The sequence below is a fragment of the Oculina patagonica genome, chromosome 14, assembly GCF_052425735.1.
Source record: "Oculina patagonica isolate OP01 chromosome 14, crgOcupat, whole genome shotgun sequence".
Classification (NCBI taxonomy): domain Eukaryota; kingdom Metazoa; phylum Cnidaria; class Anthozoa; order Scleractinia; family Oculinidae; genus Oculina; species Oculina patagonica.
In genome coordinates this window covers 335,367-363,355 of record NC_135771.1, presented here as the reverse complement: position 1 = coordinate 363,355, position 27,989 = coordinate 335,367, and the positions used below count along the sequence as shown (strand labels likewise).

The 27,989-nt window shown below is 37.4% G+C and overlaps 2 protein-coding genes across 2 annotated transcripts in view; one reads left to right on the top strand and one right to left on the bottom strand.

Moving 5' to 3' along the window:
* Positions 1 to 404: 404 nt before the first annotated feature.
* Positions 405 to 4,977, bottom strand: LOC144639367 (C-type lectin domain family 4 member D-like). The gene is made up of 2 exons (XM_078498679.1): positions 4,900 to 4,977; positions 405 to 954 (listed from the first exon to the last, which is right to left on the bottom strand). The coding sequence occupies exons 1-2, from the start codon at positions 4,961 to 4,963 to the stop codon at positions 476 to 478; spliced, it is 543 nt and encodes a 180-aa protein (XP_078354805.1). The 5' UTR covers positions 4,964 to 4,977; the 3' UTR covers positions 405 to 475.
* Positions 4,978 to 6,773: 1,796 nt separating this feature from the next.
* Positions 6,774 to 27,989, top strand: part of LOC144637412 (uncharacterized) — a 35,111-nt gene continuing 13,895 nt past the window's right edge. Inside the window, exons 1-6 of the mRNA XM_078496475.1 lie at positions 6,774 to 6,801; positions 7,179 to 7,246; positions 8,439 to 8,492; positions 9,257 to 9,431; positions 20,705 to 20,820; positions 26,564 to 26,719. Of these exons, the coding sequence (XP_078352601.1) occupies positions 7,183 to 7,246; positions 8,439 to 8,492; positions 9,257 to 9,431; positions 20,705 to 20,820; positions 26,564 to 26,719 (565 nt within the window). The 5' untranslated portion in view covers positions 6,774 to 6,801; positions 7,179 to 7,182. The remainder of the gene's footprint in view (positions 6,802 to 7,178; positions 7,247 to 8,438; positions 8,493 to 9,256; positions 9,432 to 20,704; positions 20,821 to 26,563; positions 26,720 to 27,989) is intronic.

The following is a 27,989-nucleotide window of genomic DNA, read 5'->3' as shown; positions in this document are numbered from 1 at the left end:
ATTAGAAAGTTCCCAAGTGAACCATAAATTGGTCATCCACAGCCAAAAACAAGAAGCAACTGTTAACGTTTTATTACATTGCCGGTGTGGACATGTTCATCAAACCCCGCCGTGCTAAGCAAGCTTTAAAACTGAAGATTTTTGCCAAGCATTGGTTTTAAAAGAAGCGAGGAAGGATTTTCTTTGGAATGATTCAAAGCCAACCTTTACAAAAAATATCCGCTTTGAAGAGAAACGAATAGTAAGGGGCATATGCATTGCCTGGTTACCAGATGTTCGTTGATAAAATTAATAGGATATTGTCAGGTATTTTTTTAAAGAAAAACTTGTGACCACTGATCATTTTTAAGTTAGCTGGTTTTATTTTGGTTACACTTCATTTTTTATTATTTTCAAGTGAGTTGTTTTATTTTATGTCAACTGCTACTTTTAAGACATTTCGATCATTTATCATGTTAACTCATAATAAGTTTTGCTATTTTTTGTAATTTTCGCAAATGTATCCACGTGGATCGACAGGCTCGCCGTTGTCCTTTCTTCTTTTCGCCATATATCTAACATCGCACTCAACATTATTAAAGTGCCCGCGCTGACCTCGATACAAAGCATTGATTTCTCCACAAAATTCAGGGCCATGGGTGGTGTTGGGCTCATTGAGCTGCCAGCGAGGGTCATCCTCAGTTATAGAGACACCAGGCGAACCTTCCCCCACCCACCTCCACGTTCCGCTTTCTTTACGGAGTCCAATGTACCAGTGCACATAATCACTGTCACCCTTTTCCACTTTTTCTCTTATGAATTTCCTCACATTGTTCCACTCTTCTGTCGTTTCAAAGGTAACCAGGTGAGCACCCATTTCACGGCACGCGTCACGAGCCTCCTCCCATGTACTGTCAACGTCATGAAAAGTGTAGCAGTTGTTTACAGGGTTTTCGCTTGATGAACTTTCCTGAGCTGAAATATTGAATCACAAAGTTATAAAAATTTACTGTCGATCAACCAAATTCAAAGTATTCTGTCTGGCTAATCACAAAGGACACAACTAGTCGAGGGAAAACGTGTGTAAGACACGATTGGTTTGGTTTGATTTCTGATTGGCTGAGAAAAGAGTGGTGAGAATTTTATTAAACCACTGAATGCTGTACTGCAAACCAAAGAAAAACTAAATTGCCTTCGACACTTAAGTGAAATTCGCTGTTTTAAAAGTTAAATAAATAATCCTATTGATCATTGCTCAATTTCGTGTTTGAAATCGTGTTTTTTTCTCAGTGGTTTTGGAAGCTGGGGGTAAGAGTGGGGGCTGGGTTAGTGTTATAAAACCCCATTACACTAGCCCAAATTTCTCCCAGATACCAGCCAATGTTTTCCCGATTTTCCAAATGCCAGTACTAGTTCTTTTGTTTATTTGTTTGCGATTCCCAGTCTCAGTGCAGTAACCCAAATTTCATTTTCTCAGTGAAAATTTCCCATTTACCAGTTCCCATTTTACCCCTCAGTGACTTATACTGCACGCGTCAATCCAGTTGAATTAGCAACCGGACATATGCAGACGATTAGGGTGAAATGTAATAACCTGGCAATATAAGCGTTTATGTTTAAATTTGTATTTTTTTCCGGCGGACTAAGTTTCAAAGTTATGCAAGTATATTTTCGATTACTTCTGATCTAAAATATGTAAAATAAGATATTATTCTATCAAAACTGGTCAACACTGTGATTGGTTTGTTAAGCTGCCCGAATTTTCAATATCTGACCGTAATTTGTTTCGGCGAATTAATTTTCCAAACACCTTTTTGTTGTCTTTTTTTGTGCACCTTTATCGACACAATGCCTTTTGTGTTTTTCTAAGCTGCCGCTCCCTCATTGGCTTATTATTTTTTTCCTGAGGCGTTTGCGAGTAAGAGCTTCTGGTAAGAGTATCAAAATATAGGAACAGTTCTCAATAAAGAAACAACAGTTTTCAATTACCGAAAAAAACATGTTTCGGCATTCTTATGTCATCTTCAGTTGCAAATGGGCCTTAACAGGTGAAGATTTGAATTTTCGTATTAACGTACGTTGCAAAATTGCGCTTTAAAACTTACAATTTACAATTTGAAAATGAAATACGCGGGAAACAAAATAGGGCGCGCATAGTTACTTTAAGTGAATAAGGAACACAAAAAGAGGACTTCCAATAACATGAAAGATAAAATAAAAGACGAAAAGAAAGAACAAAATAATTAAAAAAAGAGATAACTCTAGATGTTTTAGCTGCTGTTTAAGAGTAGGATTTTCCCACTTAATATGCATCGCCTCTTTCATTTAATTTGGAATTTCGAGGCGGCAAAATCTAAGATCGTGCAAGAGTCATAACAGGCCCTACATGACTGCAGGTGCCTGTAAATATGTGAAGACTTGTCTGACGAGGTGCTCACAAACACGTGCGCAAATGTGGTGAAAATTAGTTTATTTCTTGACTGACAAGACAGGTATTTGGTCCAAGGTATTTCATGTTTTAAACAATATGCGATTGGGTGTTATTTATGGTAATTTCTTAAACTTAGGGAAAATTATTCCTCCGACGTATACAAAAAAGGTGTAATAGACAAAAGTTGCTTACATATTCTTTAAGGGAAAGGTTAAGACTTTACATTGGTGTTACTGCCATCTTTTGTTTTCATCCGCCAACTGAGAAAAGAGATCCACAAAATGACTAATATTCGGCTAGTCCCGCGAACCAGGCGGTGTTGGACACGGTTCACGTGACATTTTTCGACCAATCATTTGTCACCTTGGTGGAAGCAATGGCGGACAATTTTGTCGCGGGATTTTGAGAAGGTCTCATCTTCTTCGTGCGATTCCGGCGAAACTTTAACGGTTGTTACGGATTATTTTATTGGAGCTGGAAGAATAATACCTAGGCCAGTCATCTGTCAAGTTCTGAATTAAGGGAAGCGATTTTTCTCTCAAAACTAGTCGATTGAAATCATGCCATATGGTAAAGGGTTGTTTGTCGCAAGCGTTCGACGTCGATGAACATTTGCTCATTTCTTGACAAACAAGGATCAGTACTGTAGATTATTTTTGCATAGAACTTAAGTTCGATAGTTGAACTTTAAGAAAAGTACGGTGGGCCCGGGCGGGCCCCGCCGTTTTAACGGTCAAATTTGGACTTGAAGTTGGGGTTTTTTTCCTTGATATGTCACTCAGTTCTCTTCCATTTCGAGGCATTTTGCGGGAGTTGATGGTGTGTTTTATGTCGATGTTCTTACAGGACAAGGGCTTAATTTGGTACTCCCGTTGATGTGTATTTATATTTTAATGTTCACTTGCCATTTTTGTTATTGTAGTGTTTATATCATCCTTTTGTTTGGCCGATATTCGGCATGTCGGAGCGATTGCCCAGCCACAAGCAGTTGAACTATAATGCTCCCGCAGTCCCGCAGTCGACGAATAATTATCCTTCGCTCAACATGCTTTATGAACGAGAAATACACATGTATTCCACTTATCCTTCGCGCAACACGCTTTAGTAAGAACGAGAAATTTGCATGTATTCCACTTATACTTCGCGCACCCGCTTTAAGAACGAAAAATATACACGTATTCCACTTATCCTTCGCGCAACATGCTTTAACAATGAAAAATATGCATGTACTCCACTTATCCTTCGCGCAGCACGCTTTAAGAACGATAAATATATATGTGTTCCACTTATCCTTCGCGCAGCTCGCTCGAAGAACGAGAAATATGCATGTGTTCCACCTATCTATTCAAGAAGACGAATATTAAGTGTTTATATCATCATTTTGTTTCGCCGATACTCGGCATATTATATCAAAACGGCCGTTGGGCCCTCCAAGTAAAACAACCCAGCGAAAATCCATCAAAAACCACGATAGGGCGAACTGCGTTGGCCAGTAGTACATCGACGTACTTCATACATAACTCGACATTTCTGAAAAACAAAGCGCCAAAGATAAGTTCAATTTTAGCCCGTTTACTTCGATCACAAACGTGCTAGAATCGAATAATATTTCCAATAGTCGACGAACCGCGATGTTTCGAATCAAAAATATGAGTTGTTCCGCCGTAAAATGTCGCCTTTATGAATCCAGCAATACGCATCTATGATCATCTATAGGTGCTACTAGGCTCGCGAAAGATTTGATATGTATTTCCTACGATATTTTTTCAGCATTGGAATATCTTCGCACCGCGAGGAGATGTTTACAGATCGGCGATCAGACGATAATAAGTGCAATTGAAAATTTCTTCCGGCATGCTTTGCGAGTCGTGTCCAACACCGCCTGCCCGCGAACCGGTAATCGTAGGTGTGAATAGCATCACGAAATACCAACAGATTAACTTTCATTTGCTCGAAACTCCTACAGCCCATAAAAAAGACGCAGTTCTTCCTTGCTATGTTAAAAACTATGGCAGTACATGCTGTCCTTGCGTTTCATCGATTTCTTAAAAATCGTGCCGGATTTCGGGCGTGCACAAAATTATTTTTAGCCCTAACTAAGTATAAAGGCCTTTCGCAACACAAAAAAATCAGGCGATTTAATATTTCGATCCGGAACCGATCGGACCGTTATTAAGGATACGACCCCCTAGACTCTTTTTCAGGCAAAATGCTTGGATTTCGGGCAACAACTTAGAGAAAAATGGGAAATTAACCGAAAAATCTCAACATAACGTTCTAAACCAATCACACAATACTGGAAATAAACCGAGCTTGGTGATAAAAAAAATTCTAAGACCTACCAGGCTATTTTATACTCGAAACTCGACCTTATGGAATGATATAATAGACAATCCCCGTACCCCAACGTGCCATGGTGTTTTTGACTACTTTCATAAACCAAACTCTTCCTAGAAATCGAACCATTAAGAGCAATTTGAATTTCTAACCTTTTAATAGATGCGTAGGACAAAAGAGCAACAGAATGAAATTGAGTAGAACCACCGACCTCATCTTTTACCTGAAAAAGACCAACATTCAAGATGTAACTTTTACCAAGCCTTCAAGTTTTGCTAGTTGACAGTATCAAGTTATTTCATGGACAGACCATCCAGACTAAAACATTTTCCGGTAAGCTTCGGCGGAAGTCCCTCAGCGCAACCAAACACCAAAAGACTATTGTCTACTGATTAATGGGAAAAGTTGAGCCACAACAATAGACTATTTTTTGATACGAAGGTAATATTCGATAAACAAAAACGCGAAGGACATGAAAAGTGTCGACCTACGTTGGAAGGTTAACGTTGTTGCTTAACGTTTCGATTGGAAAAATGTATGGTAGTTAAGAAATATCCTTAAACTGAGCTACACAAAAACGTTGCTCTTTCTTGAGCCCACCCTGTATGGTCAACTGTTGACTATTTGTTTACAGATTTTGCACACGATGCCTGAGGTAAGATTATGCTTCGATAAATTCTGCCCGTAAATTGGCATATTCTGCCTCCATGGCCAGGGAGCGTAAAACAGGTATATTCTGCTCGGAACTATGCTAGCAGAATTCATTCAAGCTTAGGCTAGAATAACTAATGCGGTAAAGCGAATTTTGGTGAATTTGAATATTTTGAAAAATACTTTGGCGACAAGCCATCCGGTTGATTTGTGTTTCGCTTTTGTGGCATAAGGTTGGTTTAATTGGCATGATTCTGATATGAATCTGAAAGTTTTCTTTTAACATTTTGCACATGCTTGACTAGATTTATGTCTTTTTATGTCTGTCAGAAGATTACGCTTGGATAAATTTTGCTTTTAAACTGGCATATTCTGCCTTCCCAGCCCGTGAGCTTAAAAAATGTCCATTCTGCTCGACATGCAGCCAGCAGAACTCACTCAAGCCTAGGGAAGAAAAACTTAAGTGATTCTTTGGTTGCAAACCTATGACTTTGTTTTATTATGTGGGCCACCTATGGCAGCTGAGTAGTTTTTTGCTCGTGTGATTAAAAAGGGTTGACTCATTTAGCTTATTTTGGATACGAATTTTAAAACATTCTTAATATAGCATAAGGGGTATATCAATTTATTAGCCAGTTTTGCACATTACGCTTGACTAGGTTTATGTCTTGCCTCGCTGTCAGTAAGGATACACTTGAATATGTTCTGCTCGTAAATTCAGTGGCCTTTCTGTCTGCCGGTCAGTGAGCGTAAACAGTGTCTACTCTGCTCAAATGCTGCCTAGAAGAGTTTACTCAAGCTATGACAAGAACAAATTTATTAGGCGAGTAGTCTGTTAAGGAAATAGTTGTTTACGTATGTAACCATCTTAAAGTGAACACCCTTCCAAAAAGACAACCTTCCTCTTGTGCCAATCTGAACAGTATATCAGTTTATTTTTGTTAATAATAAAAATAAGTGGTCATGTGATCCCAACTCTTATAATTACTACGTAAGGGTGACTCTTGCAGGCAGTTGTCTCATGTGAGAAAATAGTTTTTTCTTTTCGTGATTGGAGGTGCCCAGACTAAGCAAATCGCCATCTTCTTGAAAAACTTTCAAAAGTTACTCGAACTAAAGCTAAGATCATCAAAAACACACGCCAAGGAACCAGAAAGCAGGTTCTTTAAAACAGTCCCCCATTACATAATTCTGCCTCCTTTTGCAGGTTGAACTCTGTCCCTAAGCCATCTATTTACATTTCATCTTATTAAAATTTAAAACATGGTGGGTTTATCATAGTTAACTGATAACTTTTATCTATTCTGTGAACTGACATTAGACATAAAAGCTAAGGAGACACTGTAAAACACTTCGCCAAAGGAAGGATTTAGAAAACAAATTAATGGTTATCTATTCTCCGCGTAAGTTATTTCCTTATTTCTTTTTTTCACAAATTGATTTCTTCTTGTTATGTTCTATACTTTTACAGATGAAATCAAATCAAAATGACCTTTGTTCTTTTGAACATCAATATTTCACCCACTATAAAGCAAACTTGAATAGAAGAATCAGTTTTTCTCCTAGCCCCTTTAAAAAGTGTAATTTGGATTCCATGTATTTGAAGCTGTTTCATGCAGCGAAATATGATTTTTATTCGCACAATCAAAACAGAACTGTGCGTAAGTATATTCTTCGCGACAGTTGACTGATAATTGAATACTCTCCTTCGATCATAAGTTTTCTTGTAAGACAATATTTCATTCCGTAACTTAACAAGTATCATGTCTTCTTTGCACAGGTCAATGATGAAAATTGTCTTCGCCGTGTTTGTGGGATGGGCAATGCTTCTAATGGTTTTGCGCTTTGGTAACCTGCTAAAAAGTTCTATTTTTAAAAAGCCCCCTTTTTTAAAAGCCTGGAAGTTTAATGTTTTAGTAAGACCACCTCGCTTTCTATGAAGTGTACTTCTTTCGCCAGGGGGTACTCGAGGTATACATGATACGCCTGAAATTTTAGACCCAAAAAAATACTGGCCTCAAAATTTCCAACCCCAAAAAATACAAGACTTAAATACCTCAATACTGATTTATTCAATGAAGCAGAAATTTTAATGCATGTCATTGAAAAAACTTTCGAATGAATATTTTTCCGATCCACTGATCGCAACGAAAACCAGAAACGGAAAAGTTCGTTCGGAGACAAGACCCAAAAAATACGCATATTTTTTTAAGACCTAAAAAAATGTGACTGCTCTCTTGACCCCAAAAAATACCGAGCGTGTAAATATTCAACCCAAAAATATACGTCGGACCCCCTGTCATGTATACTTCGAGTTCCTCCTCCCCCTGGGCTTCTTTCCTATGTACCCTTACTGAAATATGATTTGATATAAGCCCCTTTCTGTCTCTAGAAACTCCCCCTCTCTAAAAAGTCTTAAAAGGTATAAGCCCTCTTTTCAAGGGGCTAAATACAGCTTTTACAGTAGTTTTGACACGTCTTATTAAGATAAACATAATGAAACAAAACGTTAAGGAGAAAAGCTAGGGGTAGGGAATAGTTTGTGCGCTCTTAAGTCGAAGTAGCCTCTAGATTGCTGCTGAAGCTTCTTAAGAATACTGTACCATTCTGACCCCTTAACGCTGTCCCTTCACCACACTTTTTATTGTGACAACTCGTCATATGGGTACCACTTAGCTAGTTCCTTTAATTAGGTTATTTCCTTAATATTTTTAATGAGTTCTCGAACTGTTTTATCACTTAAATGGAGTTTTGAGTCTCTTTCATTTCTTCGCCGTGGTAACACTACTGCAATTAGATGTAGATCTACAGTGGAGTGCAACACCCCTCCCCGCGACTCTGTAACTCCAGATCCCCGCGACTCTGTAACTCCAAAAGTCTATATCAATGCTGTAGTTACAAAGCTTGATCGGGTTAATAGATCTGATTAGATCCCATAGTTACAATGTACTCAGTTACTTAAAACTAAGTTGTCCTACTTTTGAAATATGAGTAGACAATAGCGTTGCAAAATTGTTAATACTAAAACGTTTGTTTTAAGGTCGAGCATCATCTATCTTGTATGATCAACTTAACGGAACCAGCCTAATAGAAGGTAAGTCGTGACTTTTTGGGTAAGTCAGCTAGTGCTTTATTTAAAAACATTAAGTAGTAGGGCATCCGTCAGACAAGGTCAATGGATTAGCGCTTTTATAGAAGTTGTTGGGTAAAACATTTATTTTGCTGATAGTTATAAACGGTCTGATTGGAGATTTGCAGAAACAGTTGTAATGCCACAGTTCTTGCAGATGAACAGTTGAAAGCAAGCGATTTATATGTGTAAAAACACTTATGGTTTACGAACGAACCCTGCTGTACTCTTATCATCATCCGCCATCTCCTCATCGATCGCTGTATTAAAGCTCAAAGCTCTTCCTGCAGCTTGAAAGAAATCAAGTTTTTTTCTTCACAGTCCGATCAAATAAATAAGTTGTAGACGTGGGTTAAGTGAAGCGTTTATTTGGCTGAGCAGTTTTATTTGCGATTAGTAGGTGGGCGCCGTTTTTGTAGTTTAAGGTGGCTTGTTATGGTGTAGATGTTCCCGTCTTTTGCATTCTATTGCAACTTCACCAATGATGTTTAACATACAACAAAAGCCACGAAAAGCATTATTATTGCAACAAATTAAAATGAAAATTCACGTAAAGATCTGAAAATATATAGAAACGGAGCTCCGCTATTAAACAAAACATCAATTGAGGTAAAATTTGCGTTTTTTTATGTGTGACAGAAAATCGTTAAACAGTTAATCCTATAAAAAGAGCACTAATCCTGTGGTAGTACACTCAATATTTGAACAGTTTATAAATATATTTTCAGAAGATAAAAGACAGAGGTGCTTTTTTCCCAAGAAACCAAAAACCATTCAAGTGCGAGATATAATGGTAGATGTACTTAAAAAAACTCAACAGGAAGTTGAATGTCTTTACAATTACGGTTGTTGGTGTGGTTTACGTGGAGAAGGATCTGACAAATATGTGGACAACTTTGATTTGTAAGTATGACCTTTCTGCATCCTATTTAATAATAACTTCAATTTACAAATTCAAAAACAATACATCGACCCTTTAGGGCGCTTCATCCTTTGCGATATAAAAGCAAATGAAAAACTTTTAACGTTGGCTAACATCTACGCCCCGAACGACGATAACCCAGCGTTCTTTTCTGATTTTTTCGACCATCTTGCTGACTTCAGAAGCGAGGAAATTGTTATAGGAGGAGACTTTAACCTCGTCCTGATCTAGAAAAGGACAAAAGTGGTGGTCTTCCAAAAACGCACCAAAACAGTGTAAAAATTATTCACGAATTTTCTGAGAATCTTGATTTAGTGGACGCATGGCGGTTATTGCATCCCGATACCAATCGATACACTTGGAGACAACGGCATCCTAAAGTTCAATGCAGGTTGGACTTTTTCTTGGTAAGCCAAAGTATTGCTAACTTGACAACTCACGCCGAAATATCTCCCGGATATAAATCAGATCACTCTATGATAACTTTAAAGATATCAATACATTCAAACCCTAGGGGACTGGGTTTCTGAAAGCTTAATACATCCTTTTTGATTGAAACGACTTATGTAAATCAAATAAAAGCAACTATTAAAGAAACACTTGACGAATATAGTGAAGATAACTCGGTCAGCCCTACACTTCTCTGGGAAATGGTTAAATTAAAAGTGCGTGAACAATCTCTTTTATATGCCAAGACTAAAAAGAAACAAACAAAGGAAAGGGAAATTGACCTAGAACAATCAATCGCCAAATTAGAGGAGGAAGCCGACAAAAGAAATTTAGATGACGCTCAAACTTCACACGTCGAGGAAGAAATTGATAAACAAAAGCGTGAACTTGAGAAAATAATTGAAGAGCGCATTAAAGGTGCAATATTGAGATCCAAAACGAAGTGGTATAACGAAGGAGAGAAGAATACTAAATACTTTTAAAACTGGAAAAACGACACTATAAACAAAGTGCAATAAGCCAATGCAAATTAAAATAAGCGAAAACCAATTCGTTACTTCAAACGAAGAAATTGGAAAAGAGTGCGTATCTTTCTTTAAGAGTCTTTATGAATCCAGATGTATGGCAGATGAATTGCTTGATACATCTGTCTTCTTTGACGGTGAAAACGATAAATCCTTACAGATCATGAAAGGGAAGCCTGCGAAGGTCCAGTCACCATAAAAGAGTGCCTGAATGCTCTTAAAACCATGGAATCAGACAAAAACCCCGGTACAGATGGCTTGGCAGCCGAGTTTTACAAAATTTTTTGGAATGACATATCAACATTTATTATCCACCATTATTATCAATGCATTAAACTTTGCCTACGATACAGGTCAACTCTCAATCACCCAGAGAAGGGGAATTATTAAACTTATCCCAAAGAAGGACGCAGAGCCTTATCTAATCAAGAACTGGAGACCGCTAACTCTACTAAATTGCGACTATAAACTAGCGGCTAAGGCAATTGCTAACCGTATAAAAAAGTACCTCCCGAACGTAATTAACAACGATCAGACAGGCTTAATTAAAGGCAGATTCATTGGTGAAAACATCCGACTAATCGACAGTATCATTCGCTATGCAAAAGAAAAAAATATACCAGGATTATTACAGTGTTTCTTGACTTTTAAAAAGCTTTTGATACAGTTGAATGGCCTTTCATCAGGAAAACTCTAGCATATTTCGGTTTCGGCACTGGTATGATACAATGGTTAAACCTTTTCTACCAATCTTTTGAAAGCTGTGTTTTAAACAATGGCAGGGCGAGTGATTTTTTTCAAATTCAAAGAGGTGTTCGGCAGGGGTGTCCCCTTTCGCCTTATCTGTTCGTTTTATCAGCTGAAGTGTTAGCCAAAACAATTCGCAAAAATAGAAATATTAAAGGAATCCTAGTAAAATATAAAGAAATTAAGTTAAGTCAATACGCGGACGACACAACTTTAGTTCTAAATGGGTCAAGAGAATCTTTAATAAATTGTCTTCAAACTCTGGATGATTTCTACAAAGTCTCCGGTTTGAAACTAAACGACAAAAAAACGGAAGCTCTATGGATCGGATCAAAATGTGGTAGCTCTGAAATATCACTTCCTGGAAGAAACTTTAAGTGGCCAAAAAACAAAGTAAAAGCTCTTGGTGTTTGGCTTTCAATTGACGCGAAAGAAACCGCGGCTTTGAACTACAATGAAAAATTAGAAAAGGTAAGGACTGTTTTAAGCTGCTGGAAATATCGCAGACTCACACTAATGGGCAAAATAACATTCCTGAAGAGTCTTGTCGCCTCTCAACTCGTTTATGTATTATCGCCTTCACCTTCAAATGAGAAAGTCATCAAAGAAGTAAACAAACTTTTCTTCTCATTCCTTTGGAATGGAAAACCAGATAGAATCAAACGAAATGTTATCATTAATGACTACCCAAGCGGAGGCCTCAGAATGATCGATATTGAAAGTTTTAGCAAATCCCTGAAAGCCTCGTGGGTTAAAAAATATTTAGATGAAGAAAATCATGGTAAATGGAAACTTTTTTTTGATGTGGAGCTAGACAAAAGTGGAGGTCCAATAGTCCTTAAGGGCAATCTCAACACGAAAGACATAAAGAAATTTCAAATTAAGGATACTTTCATCAAAGAAGTACTGACAATCTGGTCGGAAGTTAATTTTGAAGATGAAATTAAATCTGAGAATCAGTTCCTTAACCAAAACTTATGGCACAATTCAGTGATCAGAATTGATGACTGTCCTGTCTTTTACTCTGAATGTTATCATAAAGGTATCACAAAGGTGAAACATTTGAAAGATGGCTCAAATAATTTCTTATCCTATTTTGAACTACAGACAAAATTCAGTCTTAAAAGTTGTCTTCTCAGATACTATGGACTCATATCGGCCATTAAACTGCTATGGGACGCACACAAAAACAACCTTATTACGACAGGCTCCGAATACGAAACCTTTTCGGAAACGTTAATAAAATTGCAACGAACAAGCCCACCAGTGTATCAGAAACTGATATCCAAAAAATCTACGCTTTCTTCCCAATCTCAACGGAAATGGTTTGAAGACTGTAATACAGAAGAAACAAAATGCATTAAATGGAGCGATGCCTATCAATTAGCCTTTAAATGCACCAAAAGCACAAAACTTGTCGAGTTCCAATTCAAACTTTTACATAGGCGAATATCAACTAATGAATTCTTAACAAAAATTTGAATACAAGATGACCCAAACTGCTCTTTCTGCAAAGAAGAACCAGAAAAACTAAAGCATCTCTTCTGGTCGTGCTCCAGGGTGACCTCCTTTTGGAACTCCTTAACCGAACTGCTAAAATTATCTAAAATATTTCCAGAACATTACACAGTGAACATCTCTGTAGCCTTAGGATTGATACCGGACTGCTCAAAAAATCATCGCCAAATTAACTTCTGCTTTCTACTGGCCAGACACTTTATTTGGATTTGTAAAAATAAAACAAGATTTCCTAAAATAGAAAGTTTTCTACTTTATCTTAAATCGATTTATGTCGTTGAACAAAGAACAGATGACACAACCAACAAAAAGTGGGATTTGCTGGAAAGCCTTTTAAAGAAGAAATAAAATAAATGAATAAAAACTAATCTCTTTATCTTCACCCTCCCTAGCCGAATATACTCAATATATTAGGCTCTAAGGTCCTCTGAACAGGTAATTCCTTCAACGCTCTTTCAAGCCCCTCTCAATGACTGACAGAAACAGCTTAAAATTTTTGAACAAAATGTTGGTAAGAAAAAAAATGGCGCAATTTGATTTAGTTTTTATAAGTTACCATTTTAATTATAATTTATCTTTAATAAGCCGAAAGTAGTTGATAGTTTTTTTGTAAATGTATTAAAAGTATCAATATTGAATTTTAAGAAATTGAGTATTGTATTGTAAGTAACGTGTTGTAAACAATTTAAGTGTCATTGTCAGAGTAAACCAGGCAATGCCAAAAGATGGGGGTCAGCCGATTTCCCTCATATTTTCAGCATTTAAAACCTATCAGATAAGATTAAGATTGGTGGCATTTAAATGATTTTCTGCCTTTTCAATCTTGAGATTGACCACCCCCCTAGTTTTTGGCACAGAAAGTGCCAAAAATCCTCATAAAAAAGGCCAAATTCTCAGTACAGAAAACAGATCTTCCTTTTGCATTTCGTGCACAAAACTTTTTCTCAAGGTAAATTAACTGGTTGTTGATGTTTTACATGCTTAGAAACACCTTTCCAGTTAAACTGTAATTTTTACTATATTTTCTAAACTAGGTAGGTAGCTTGTGTCTTGCCACAGAGTGAATTTGGGGGATTTTCAAATTCAATTTTTTCAAAAGTGCGATAGTTTATTTTTTATTAAAAGCCATTTTATAACAGTCCATACCCTTCTTATTCGAAAACAAGAATTTATTGATTGGCACAATAAATTCTTTTTCCACGAATTTAGTTCAAAAATGGCTCTGATCGCTCTTATGGCTATTTTCCCGCCAAAATTAAATCACACTAAAATATCACATAACATCTATACAATTATATTTTGAAATGAAATAGTTGTATTTTAATTCATTGAAAGGAGTAGAAACTTCAGTAAATGTTTTAATAATTGATTTCGAATTAACTATGTTAGTTAACCCTCGGACGTACAAGGGGGGGAGGGGGGTGGATGCCACCCCCCATGAGGTTTTTTCTAAATTTTGAAAAAACGATTTACTCTACAATGCTGAAACTTTCATTAGCTGTTCATTCATCCTTTGCGGAAATTTTGATATGTCAACGTGTGTCCGTGGTGTGTGACGTTGCCATGGCAACGTCATAAATACTAGCAGGTCTTGCCAAAAATCGTCATTTTTACCATTTTTCTTAATTTTTTCCAGTTTTTTAAAACAGAAGTGCAAGATGTGTTTATTTTTACATTCCGTAAGCATTCTGGCTTGATTTTGCATCAATTCCCGTTATTTTCTGACTTTCTAAGAAAATGTTGAAATCCAAGATGGCGGATCCAAGATGGCGGCTCTAATGACGTCACAGCCAATTAAAATTATGTCATCTTATAGAGTACGCTGAGGGCTTTCTTCCAAGTTCAAAATAATTTCGCTACGCCTTAATATAACGAAAACTCCGTGGAAGGGTTCCATCCACCCCCCCCCCCTTGTACGATGGTGGGGGTGTGAGTTGGCTTGTACGTCCGAGAGTTAAAGTAATAGATACCGCAGTCCGTGCATAAATTCATGGTGTATTTCCTGCGAAAACTAAGTCGTATTACGTAAGCATTGCTTCGATTTTCATAGTTTAGTTTGGTATGTCTTAAAAGCGAGATTATAAACGTAATATATAAGGCGGTCTTTGTAGTAATGATCCAAGGTACCAAAGAAAGAAACCACGAGTCGAGACGTTATTTCTCACGTTCGACACGGAATTTTGTCAGTTTCAATACATACTATCACGTTTCATTCGGGACAAACACTCTTATATAAAGTATGAATTGTTCGTTAGCTTCACAAGAATCACCTTGAAGTCTTCTCGAATATAGTACAACTGTTCTACCGTTAGATGCTTGTAAACAAGATGTTACAGTTCGCTTACTACTCTACTACTCGAGGTCTTGTTGTGAGTGGCAAGCGAGGATGGCGATCTCGAAGTTCAGAAATCACTGAGGGAGCTTTCTTCATTCAGTTCAGGTCACTTTGACTTATCCGTAGATAGAGTGGCAGGTATGAGCATCTGTCCAGAACACTAAAAGAGAAGTAACAGGCGACTGCATGCGACTGGCGACCTTGAAAAAATACCTGTTGTTATCACTGCACAAAGATCAATGCAAACAGATTAATGACCCACGCCGTGTTTGCATGACCTTTGTAATGTATGCAACACTGTCACGCTGGTTGTAATTCGAGCTCCTCTCTTTTCAAGTTAGTCTTTAGTTCTTTTCATACCAAAACAGACACAAACACGCATACAAGACCCAAGTAGACGTACACAGGTAGAAGTTTAGCTGAGCAATTTTTATGCTAGAATCGTTAGTAATAGGAAGCATTTTTTCCTTATACCATTGCTTATACAATCTGGCTATAGAGCAACTGTTATCGTAACACTCTTGATGAAATTGTGTGCTAATAATTTAATGTACTCTCATTTGACCAATAAACGCACAAATCTCTGTTTTGGATATATGTTGTTGAGGACTGTATTCTCGTTTTTATCACTTAAGACGACTGTAATCCCAACACCCATCTAAATTTGCACAGAAGCACAACGTTCAGCAATATGGCCCATAAAGTTCATAAATCTGAGCTTTCATTTCCTATAATAAAATAACAATCATAGATCATGGGACACCTGTGGAGATAATGATGATAATGATGTTGTTGTTGTTGTTGTTGTTGATGATGATGATGATGATGATGATGATGATGATGATGATGATGATGGTGGGGGTGGCGGTGGTGATGATGATGACGATGATGATTGCATTTTGAAGACGAAAAGCCTTGATTATTCAGTTAAAAGTCATATTTTTCTTCAATCATTTGGAGCTATATTGTTTTCCCACGCCGTGACACGCTTCAATGATGCTGTCTCATCTCGGGTAGAAGGGTTGTGAACGTGAGAAATAACGTCTCGACTCGTGGTTTCTTTCTTTGGTACCTTGGATCATTACTACAAAGACCGCCTTATATATTACGTTTATAATCTCGCTTTTAAGACATACCAAACTAAACTATGAAAATCGAAGCAATACTTACGTAATACGACTTAGTTTTTCGCAGGAAATACACCATGAATTTATGCACGGACTGCGGTATCTATTACTTTAACCCTCGGACGTACAAGCCAACTCACACCCCCACCATCGTACAAGGGGGGGGGGGTGGATGGAACCCCTCCACGGAGTTTTCGTTATATTAAGGCGTAGCGAAATTATTTTGAACTTGGAAGAAAGCCCTCAGCGTACTTTATTAAGCCCACGACACACTAGGCGATTTTATTCGCCGATCGCGGCGAATTTGATCGCCAGCGAAAATCGCAAGCGATTTCTGTTGCGGACGGTTGCGGACACACTTGGCGATTTTTTTCGCCGATCGCGCGCGCGTCCTTGTTTATTCGTTCCCAGTCTCCATCGAGGGGCATTTAAAAAAATGGAGCCACCAAAACATAAAGAAAGTTTATGACCGGAATTGTAATTTAGCATGCATGCATGTGTGCGTAAAGTTTGCATCCGGTTTGCATGTGATTTGCGTACCTGGCATATTCAATTTCGCGGCGATTTCCTGAAAGGCAGCTTCTTTCTTCAGGCGATTACTGTATTCGCTCGACGTAACATCAAATAGACACGGCTTTCTTGACCACTGAATGATCAGATTTGCTTCTTTCTCTTCAGTCCAAAACCCAGAATCGCTGCTTTCCGCCATTTTGAAAAGTCATGTGATAAAAAGGCCAAACATGATTGGTTGACTTAACTTGCGAATCGCGGCGACGAGCGTAGAAAATCGCGGGAGTGGGCACACTTGGCGAATGCCGGCGATTTCAATCGCCGATATCCGACATGTCAGATATCGGCGATTTTATACGCCGATCGCGGCGATCGGCGAAAATCGCAGTCGCTGCACCGGGCACACTTGGCGATTATCGCCGATCGCCGCGATCGGCGTATAAAATCGCCAGGTGTGTCGCCCGCTTTATAAGATGACATAATTTTAATTGGCTGTGACGTCATTAGAGCCGCCATCTTGGATCCGCCATCTTGGATTTCAACATTTTCTTAGAAAGTCAGAAAATAACGGGAATTGATGCAAAATCAAGCCAGAATGCTTACGGAATGTAAAAAAAAACACATCTTGCACTCCTGTTTTAAAAAACTGGAAAAAAAAATAAGAAAAATGGTAAAAATGACGATTTTTGGCAAGACCTGCTTGTATTTATGACGTTGCCATGGCAACGTCACACACCACGGACACACGTTGACATATCAAAATTTCCGCAAAGGATGAATGAACAGCTAATGAAAGTTTCAGCATTGTAGAGTAAATCGTTTTTTCAAAATTTAGAAAAAACCCCTTTGGGGGGTGGCATCCACCCTCCCCCCTTGTACGTCCGAGGGTTAATTAACATAGTTAATTCGAAATCGATTATTAACACATTTAATGAAGTTTCTACTCCTTTCAATGAATTAAAATACAACTATTTCATTTCAAAATATAATTGTATCGATGTTATGTGATATTTTAGTGTGATTTAATTTTGGCGGGAAAATAGCCATAAGAGCGATCAGAGCCATTTTTGAACTAAATTCGTGGAGAAAGAATTTATTGTGCCAATCAATAAATTCTTGTTTTCGAATAAGAAGGGTATGGACTGTTATAAAATGGCTTTTAATAAAAAATAAACTATCGCACTTTTGAAAAAATTGAATTTGAAAATCCCCCAAATTCACTCTGTGGCAAGACACAAGCTACCTACCTAGTTTAGAAAATATGGTAAAAATTACAGTTGAACTGAAAAGTTGTTTCTAAGCATGCAAAACATCAACAACCAGTTAATTTACTTTGAGAAAAAGTTTTGTGCGCGAAATGCAAAAGGAAGATCTGTTTCCTGTACTGAGAATTTGGCCTTTTTTATGAGGATTTTTGGCACTTTCTGTGCCAAAAACTAGGGGGGTGGTCAATCTCAAGATTGAAAAGGCAGAAAATCATTTAAATGCCACCAATCTTAATCTTATCTGATAGGTTTTAAATGCTGAAAATATGAGGGAAATCGGCTGACCCCCATCTTTTGGCATTGCCTGGTTTACTCTGACAATGACACTTAATTGTCATGTAGGTAGTGTAAGCAGTGTATTGTACTGTTAGTAGAGTAAGCTTTGTATAGTAAGTAATAAGTAAGGCTTTGTATAGTAAGTAATTAGTAAATCCTTGTGTAGTAAGTAATTAGCAGTGAACATGTCACCTTGTAAGAACGTTCTGTGTGTTTTGCAATAATAAAAAAAAAAGTATGACCATTCTCTCTACTATGGAAGTCAAAATGGTAATATGATATACGTAGAAACTGCCTTTGGTCTTAGAGCCCCAGACATTGTTTTTTGTTTGCTTTACTTCGTAACCTTCATGAAATGGGATAACGCAGATAAAGCAATAAGTTCGGTCCTATAAATGAACTTGTAGACATCATGACATCTATGACGTCACAAATATATGTTAAATATTATCCATAAGAAAATCTCAGATCTTAATCAAGTGAAATTAAGAAAAAAGAGATGACAATAAAAACTACTGCGAATAGCATTTCAAAAACTTAAAAAAGCAGGTCCCTGAAAGGAGTAAAGCTCCTTAATATGAGCAGTAACCAATCAGATTGCAGGAAATTTTCTAACGGCTCAATCAGCGTTTAGTATTATATTAACGTGAATAATAATAATCAGAGAGAGAAAGATAGAGGTTGGCAGGGAGGGAGAGCACGAGTCTGGACCCTAGCCCGTTCTACGTGACTCGGTGAAAAATACCGGAAATAACTGTTGACCATTGGCTTTTGAGAGATTTTCCCAAACGAATGGAAAAACTGATTGAAAAAAAAAAACGCCCGTTTAATGTGGTGGGCCCATTTTAGACGCTCTAAGCTTCGCAAGTTGCTATGCTCCATCGCCTTCTTCCTCTTAGAGGTAATAAGGCATTGGGAGCGCCTTTCTCGGCATAATCTTTGGTTTTATCCTTATTGAGGAATCGTTTGACTTGTTTCGTGTACGATTCTTTGAGATCTTACCCTACTTTTATTACGTAACGGAACCCATGGATCATAGTTTGGGTCATCGTCCTCCACTTCCCCTTCCTCCTCTAAACTGCTTCTAGTCTCCTCTTCCTCTTCAAGTTCCTCTTCAGACTCCTCATTTTCTTCATCGCTTCCACCTTCTTGCTCGGTGTCAAAAATATTTGGCGAGCGACCAGCCCTGGACTTTTTCTACTCGGCAATGTTTCACCTAAAACAACCTGCTTGAAATGAGCTGGGTCGTTTGTAGCGGTTTTTTATATACAATTTTGTCAGCGTTCAAACGTTCTCTCTCTTTCATCGATACCAGTGTGAGTTTCCTTCGTGTGTCACGAGGTGACTAAACATCTGTTTTCCAAGTACCTGAAAGGTCGTTCCGCCCTTTTTATACACCGTCATTATGTCTGGCCAGAAGGTGGTTAAAAGCTTGAAGCAGAAAATCCTTCATGGCTAGCTGGTCGCGAGGATTCTTGAGCGCTATTATGTGGTGAGCATCCTGGAAATAATCTTGGAGTATTTACCAGGTGTGAACATGTCTTGACAAAGAAACATAACGGTGATATTTTTATGATAAAAGTGTTTGGTGAACAAATCCAACAACTCTTAATCTTCACTTCCCTATGTCATTAGATCGTCCAACACAAGTTGCCCACTGTTCGGAAACCACTTTTGCAATTGGGAGGACGTAGGAAGTCCCTTCGTGAAAGTGTTTTCATGAAAATATTCTATGTCCAAGAAACCATCTCGCCAGGCGCCGTAACAATAATGAATGGTCTCGTGGGGGTGAACTACACAGCTTTCCTAAATGACCCAAACGTAACGATTCGGTAAAGCAAGTCTTGCAGTTTTGTCGCAGCTAAAGCGACCCACGACCAAAATACTCGAGGGTGTCTTAATCCGAAACGCCTCTTCCATTTCTATTCCTGGGATTCCATTTGACGTTTCGGTAAGCAATGCACTTTTGGATACATCTTTTGGGAAATCTTAGCCATGCTCAAAATGCTTCCAACAAGTATACCTCTCGTAATGTCTTTTATTTCTATTACGGGCAATGGCTTGTAACAATAACCACATTGACGCGACATAAAATCCTCACTCCCGGAGAAATGGGAAAACAAAAAGGAGCATCACTCAGCGTCACGGCACTAGACAGACTGACGTGCATTCAATTGAACTGCACATTTACTGAACTGAAGCAGATCTGCAAGCAACTGTAGAAAATCTGCAATTAATCTGCAGAAAATATACAGGCAACTGCAGAAAATCTCCAGTAAACTGTAGAACATCTGCAAGTAGTGCGGAAAATCTCAGGTAACTGCAGAAAGTCTGCAGCCAACTACAGACAATCTGCAGGTAGTGCAAAAAATTGGCAAGAAACTGCAGAAAATGTGCACTTGCAACAACCGACACCTGCACATTTTCTGCAGTTTTCCTGTCGTCTTTTCCGTTTTTATTTTTTCCCTTTCTCCTTAATTATTCATATGCAATTTTCTTTAGCTGCTGCAAAGCCCACGATTTTTGTGAATCAGGATATTATCGGCATGAGTGTAAGGTACCAGGAGGTGATGCGTTTTCTTATAAGGAATTCAGCGTTTACAATAACTACACATGTGGTAAGTTAACTGTTTGGCGAATGCAAGTTGCAGTTTTCATTTAAGGAGGGATTACACCTGAAAGTGCGGATAAGTGTAAACTTTAGTACAACAAAGATACCAACAAGTGTGGTAAGGATATTTAGCGCAGAATGTTTTTGGTTGCAATAAATAAATATTTACAAAGAAACGCCATCATGAAAATGACTTCGCAAAGTTAAAAGCCAAAAAACAAATTCCCATCAATGCCTTCGGCATTTTATAAAGAAAATACTGTTATTCAGAAGCAATAACAATAACAATAATAATAAACAGTTATTGGATGAGGTTTTTGTAATATCCATAATAATCAAGGTCGAGGTAAGTGTTATCAGCCGAAGCCGAAGGCTGAGGCTGATAACACTTACCGAGATCACAAACGAATTTAATAATTGTTTTATTATACATTGTTTTTCTGAAAAAAATAAAATAAGGCTAAAACGATAACAACCGTTCTACTAATTCCTACTTGTCGTCCTGCTTCTGAATGCTTTTCTCTCAAGGTATTCGTGGAATAGTTCCTTCGCAATCTTTGTCGGTCATTTTGTGTTTTCCGAGAATTTATTGTCCAGCAATTGTTCAATTAAGGTAAATGTTTTGCCCAGTTGAAGAAGCGAATCGACGAACTATGAATTTCCTTCGCAGTCAGATGTGTCCCACATTGCCCTCGGAAATCATGCATTGCGCGTCCAACCTACAGATTAGTGAATAATCTGCTAGCAGATTATTCACTAATCTGTAGGTTGCGCTGATTCTTGCGCTGAGGCTCTTAGCCAATGAGAAGACAGATGGTGACTACAATGTATAATAATAACAATTATAAGTCGACGTTTTGGCATCATCTTGATGCCATTATCAAGACTGAGATAAAATTAAATATGCAATGTCAATTAAAGAGCTACAGAGTTTCTTAATATGCATAAAGCAAAAACTTCTTAGATGAAAACTTTTGCACGCACAGAGTCCGTTTGCACGTTAAGTATTGGTTTAAGGTGGTAGACTGGAGTTTAACAGGTCCTTTTTGGATAGAAATGTCTTAAAATTAAGAGAGGTGGCTAAAGTAAAAACACAGCAGGCCAAGACAACTTAAGTTAAGTTTCAGAAAAATTGATGTTTGAGGTGACAATTTTCACACCTCAGGTGACAAACCCCATGTGAACTGCGGGCTTAAAATTAAAGAATGTTCGTTTTGCGGCTTTATTTTCAAAAGCTGGTCAAAATGAAATGTAGGAATCTATTCCCATATAGAAAAGGAAAAATCCTGCGGGAGCCCGGAGTAGAAAGCCGCTTTTTCCCTCTGATATTGAGTTTTAAAGTCAAAAACACGTGCTGATTATTTACGCGGCACTCACATCTCGAAGAAAACTTCTTTTGCTCCGGGTTCCCGTGAAAAGTTTCTTTTACACTATAATAACAAACCACGCGAATTTCATCCAGATACGATACATCTACAACTTTATTCTTAAAATACCTTTCAGTGTGGTCTATGTAGGTCCTTAAATTGTGGTAGTTTCTCGCCGATATCTCATCACAAGATCGTGTTTATCGGGCGCCATTTTGAAATCTTCTTAGAAAACCGCTGTTCGAAGTGTTTGTGGCAACACATTACCGTTTATAATGCGAAGAATGCCGAAAATCTACGATCTTGTCCATCCTTTGACGAAGTTCAAGATGGCGGCGTAAACAACTACGTAATGCATAGCAACGATGTGAACTTGAGACCTCGGCTAATGGGCACAGCGGATAATAGGCGTACTGAGTTACTGCGCAAGTCTTCCGTGAAGAATCTCGTAATGTGCGGTTAAATTCTTTCGGTGTTGTGTAAATGTTATGTCACGAGTCCCAGAAAAGAAAAAAAACATGATTTAACCATTAAATAGAGCCAAAATACCATGAAAGCAAAAAAGGACATAAGTTAAGTTTATTTCTACCATTATTTTTTTAATTCAAGACGTGTAAATTGCTCTGAACGACTAATTTCGGCTTATAGTTGATATTTCACAATGATCGATAGTGTAACACAATGCCGCTTTCTAAATCACGTTCGTCCGATATAATGATCGTTATTTAGCTTCTTTTGTAGAATTGCGTCTCCCAAAACGTAGCAAAGCTTTTCAACGGCAAAAGCAGACTCAAATGAACATTTGGTGCGTGTCACTCGCGTGTCACACAATAAATTCAATATGGCGCGCAAAGTGCCGGCCTAGCGACCGACTTTAGGCTTAAATTATTCCGCACATAGACAGAATTGAGCGCTTATCTCTTGGGGTTGTGAATAAATCTATGTTATCTTTCAAATCCTTGAATGTTTTGATATGTTTCATTTTTGAGCCAAACTCCAGTCTACCACCTTAAGTTTGCGAATAAAAAGCATCTCTTTGATAAGGAAATCCATTTTGTTCTTACACTTTGCAAGCACGTAGAATTGATTTAGTAGAGACGCTGGTATTGCACCATTGCGATCGTCCACTTAGTGCTTGTAAATGGACGACGCTTTCTGTTTATGTCTGTCAACACGTTGGTGCAAACGGACTCTGTGCGTGCAAAAGTTTCCATCTAAGAATTTTATGCTTTATGCAAATTAAGAAACTCTTCAGCTCTTTAATTGACATTGCACATTTAATTTTATCTCAGTCTTGATAATGGCATCAAGATGATGCCGAAACGTCGACTTATTTGTATTATATTCGCATGTATATGATTTACAAAATCTCTTCTGATCAAATAATAATAATAATAATGATAATAATAATAATAATAATAATAAAAAAAAAAAAAAAAAAAAAAAAAAAAAAAAAAAACAACAAAAAAAAAAAATAATAATTTTTGTAAATAAAAATAATAATTTTATTTCTCTATTTCTAAAATATTTACAATGACTAAAAATACATTCTGACTTAAGTTTGAGCATACATTACAAATACGACTTATTTTTGGTTGTCTATAATAATAATAATAATAATAATAATAATATTAATAATAATTAATAATAATAATAACTTTTTTAAAAAAAATAATAATTTTATTTCTCTATTTCTAAAATATTTACAATGGCTAAAAATACATTCTGATTTAAGTTTGAGCATACATTACAAATACGACTTATTTTTGGTTGTCTATAATAATAATAATAATAATAATAATAATATTAATCAGAAGATATTTTGTAAAGCATATACATGCGAAAATAATCGTAATCAGTCGAAATTTCGGCATCATCTTGAGGCCATTCTCAGGACTAAAATAAAATTAAATATCCTATGTCGTTAAAGGGCAAATGAACAGAAATTTCGATTTTTTTTAGTTTTTGCCTATGAGTTATTTAGAGCCAGATAAACATATCCCGAAGTCTCAAGGTAATTGGACATTACATCGCAGAGATATTGCAAGTTGAAAAATATCTTTTCTAGGCCTTCATCATCATAGAGTCCTCGGAAAAATTGTCGGAAATAAAAACCAGTGACGTAATAATTGGTGTTTTTGAAGACGACCGCAGACCGCACCTTAGAATTTCAATAAATGTGTTTAGTGTAAAATGTATTTCAAGCAGTTTGTGGATGGACAAGTTGGTTCTCTCCGGTAGTGATTGGTCAGAATCCAGTCTCTCTTTAACCACTTCGATTGCTAGGTGGGTCGGAATGCAAGTAAACAGTGACACGACGTCAAAAGCTACCAACACCGATCGTTACCTGGATTTCAAATCACACCACCATCCCCAGCATAAACACTCGGTCGCTCGCACTCTCATGGATCGCGCGAGGAACATCCCTTCCACCGAGGAGGAAGTATCACGGGAAACTAAGCAAGTAGCGAAAGCCCTCGCCACTAATAACTACCCTGCAAATTGTATTCACAGTCTGCGCCAACCGAGTAGACAACAAGAAACAAATGATATCGACCATCGTGGTTTTAATATCCTCCCTTACGCCAAAGGTTTTTCCGAAAGAATTGCAAACGTTCTTCGTGGCTTCAACATCAAGGTCGCCCATAAACCCATCTCGAACATACTGAAAAAAACAAAAGACAGTATCGAGAAAGAGGATACCAGAGGACTTGTATATAAGATTAAGTGTAACGATTGCGACTGTGTTTATGATGGTCAGACATCACGCGCGTTTAAAACACGTATGAAAGAACACGCGAAGGCCATCGCAACATTGGATAAAAACTCTTGGCAAAACACCATATGCTTAACGACCATCAAATAGATTTGGAGAGCGTCGAAATTGTTGACAGGTCAACGGTGTGGAAACAACGACTAATTCTTGAAGCTTGGCATTCTGTGCGAGATAGGAACGCTATAAACGAACACATAGCGCTACCAAACGTTTACAATAGCATTTAGAATTCATAGACTCATTAAGAATGCTCTAGAGACTTTTGTTGCACTCGGAAAGTTCATTTAGTTTTTATCACACATTCGTTACATATTTTAACAGGACGCCGTTGAACATTTGCATATTTATCTTGCTGAAGAAGGCAACAGTATTGGCCGAAACGTCCAAAAACAATATTTTTAGCCAGTGTCAACTTATTAATATGAATTTTTTAACATGCCTGGCTAACAAGCCTGCCGAACATTTTCAGTAATCCTATTGTTCTTTCTCATTAGCATTTAACGATTCTCATTAGCATGTAACAAACTGCTACGGCAACGGCAAAGAGAACGTCACTAAACAAAAGGTTTAATTAGCAGAACAATAGCGTTGCACGTGCGTTTTGTATGTTGGTACATTTCATAGCCGCCCCTTGCAAAACAACAACGTGAAACGACTAATTCTGCGTATTTTGGACAACGACAGCCACGACGGCTTATTTATTCTTTTTTTCTATTTGGGGTTGAACGCTTCTTTTACATATTCAGCGGGAGATTGCTCTAAAAGTGATAAATACATGTACCCAGAATTTTACAAGATGTTGTCGAATTTTGAGAATCAGTGTGGTCTGTAGAATCAGTCTGCGGTCGTCTTCAAAAACACCAATTTTTGACGCCACAAACGCGTTCCATTTCTTCCATTTCAGTGCGCGGTCATTCAAAAACGTTTTCATGAAGCCTTCGGAAATCGTGGTATTTTTTGCTGTAATTCGCGCTTTAAGGCTCGATAAGCAAAATTTTTCTTTAATTTCACTCAATAATGGATAGTTGTAGTGTTTGGTTGGTTAAAATGGCATTTTGAAATTTCTGCTCATTTGACCTTTAAAGAGTTTCTAAATTTGCATAAAGCAAAAATTCCTAGATGAATACTTTCGCACGGACAGATTCCGTTTGCACGTTAAGGATTGGTCGCAGCTTACGGATGAAAAGCATCTCTTTGATTAGGCAATCAATTTTGTTCCCACACTTTGCAAGCACTTGAAATTGCTTTAACAATGACACAGGCATTGAAACATTGTGATCGTCCACGTAATGCTTGTAAATGGACGATGATTTATTTAAAGACATCGCATTTTTAAATTTATTTTAGTCTTGAGAATATCGTCAAGACAATGCCGAAACGTCGACTGATTACGAATAATAATAATAATAATAATAATAATAATAATAATTATAATAATGACAATAATAACGATAATGATAATAATAATAATTAATATAACGTCTTTATTCATTTGATAAAAATACATATTAAAAGTTACAAACAATTAATGAAAATATTTATAAAAGCGCTCACTCAACTGGTGAAACCAGGCCATTGGTAACTTTTACTTTGTATCTTTATTCCAGCTCCATTAAGTGCATATACTGATACAAGCAATGAAGATGAGAAGAAGTGTAGACACGCCGTATGTCTCTGTGACATGGAGATGGTTCGGTGTATGAAGCACTACAAAAATGTGATCAACACCGATAACATATTATCTCAGCAATGTACTATCAAAGGTAACATTTCGTTCCGGATTGTTGCGATTTGATCGTAATTCCATCAACTTCTTTAGAGATCGATACTTACAATGATGAAATACTGTAGAGAACTTTGACTTTGCTGCAGTTGCAAAAAACTCGGCTTATGAGGTTATTATCACCCAACGAGAGGTGATTGTAACATTTGAAGGCTTGGTTTCTGAGCCATACCACCTTTGACATCCAGGCAAGTATTAAAACATGGCCGCATTTGCTGAATGAAATTTTCCTTCATTTGAAAGAAACCACTCTAAGTCATGGATTTTTAAAACATTGGAAATTTTGCAAATTGGCTTTTAAGGCGTTTGGACCGAAAACAGTTTCAAGAGATGGTTGTCAAGGCATTAGAATTGATCGTAAACACGGTGGTTTTGGAGATCGCACGCGGTCATCAGAAAGTAAGTCGGATCGATTGAGCAAACATTATTCAGTTCTCTTAGCCTCTATTAAACAATTAAACAAAGGCAACGGATATCTATCTTTCTCGTAGTGCTTGTTTTGTTCCGTGTTATTGCTTAAACTCTTTATACCACATTTTGACGTCGTCTGTGATCTATAACTGAACAGACCCACGGCAAAATGGAATCTATTTTTTTATATAATAACACAAGACTTTAGTACACTTCAGTGTAGCAGTACCGCTATACCGGTGAGCTAAGTTGTTTTCATTGCATGATAAAGTTTTCATAACCACGAAGCACTGTTAAACCGATTAAATAAACAGAAAAATGGTAATTTGAAAGTCAATGAAAAAACTAACCTTTATTCCGATTTGGAAAGTTGTTCAAATCTGTAAGCATTAACCTGAGCGTTGAACCGCCATTCATTTGTTTCCCCTGGCGTCGTCCAACTGAACAACATCGGTCAAACACTTTCATACAGATTTCGATTTTTTCTCGAATAATTCACTGTCTTCTTCAAGCTTGTTTAGCCCAGTTTAATGTTTCGAAAGGTGAACGATACTTGGTGTATTATTTCTTACTGCAGATTTGTAATTAAACTGGACTTTTTGCTTTGTTGTGGCCCCGCGAGATTGAAAAACTTTGTCGACAACTCTGATTTAGACTATGAACTCGGGTCACGCGCGCGAGTCACACCACCGCGTAACGTCATCTATGCGTCTGTACTCTAATAGATCATAAGTAAGAACCAATCAAAATGCGCGTAGAATTCAGGTTATTATATAAATAAGATTTGCATACATATTTCTGTGATTATATCAATAATAATAGTTTATGATTTCCAACAT

Coding starts and splice junctions, on each gene's coding strand:
- LOC144639367 (XM_078498679.1), bottom strand. CDS start 4,963: ATGAGGTCGGTGGTTCTACTCAATTTCATTCTGTTGCTCTTTTGTCCT. Junction 955..4,899: donor TCCTACGCATCTATTAAAAG/GTTAGAAATTCA, acceptor TCAATATTTCAG/CTCAGGAAAGTTCATCAAGC.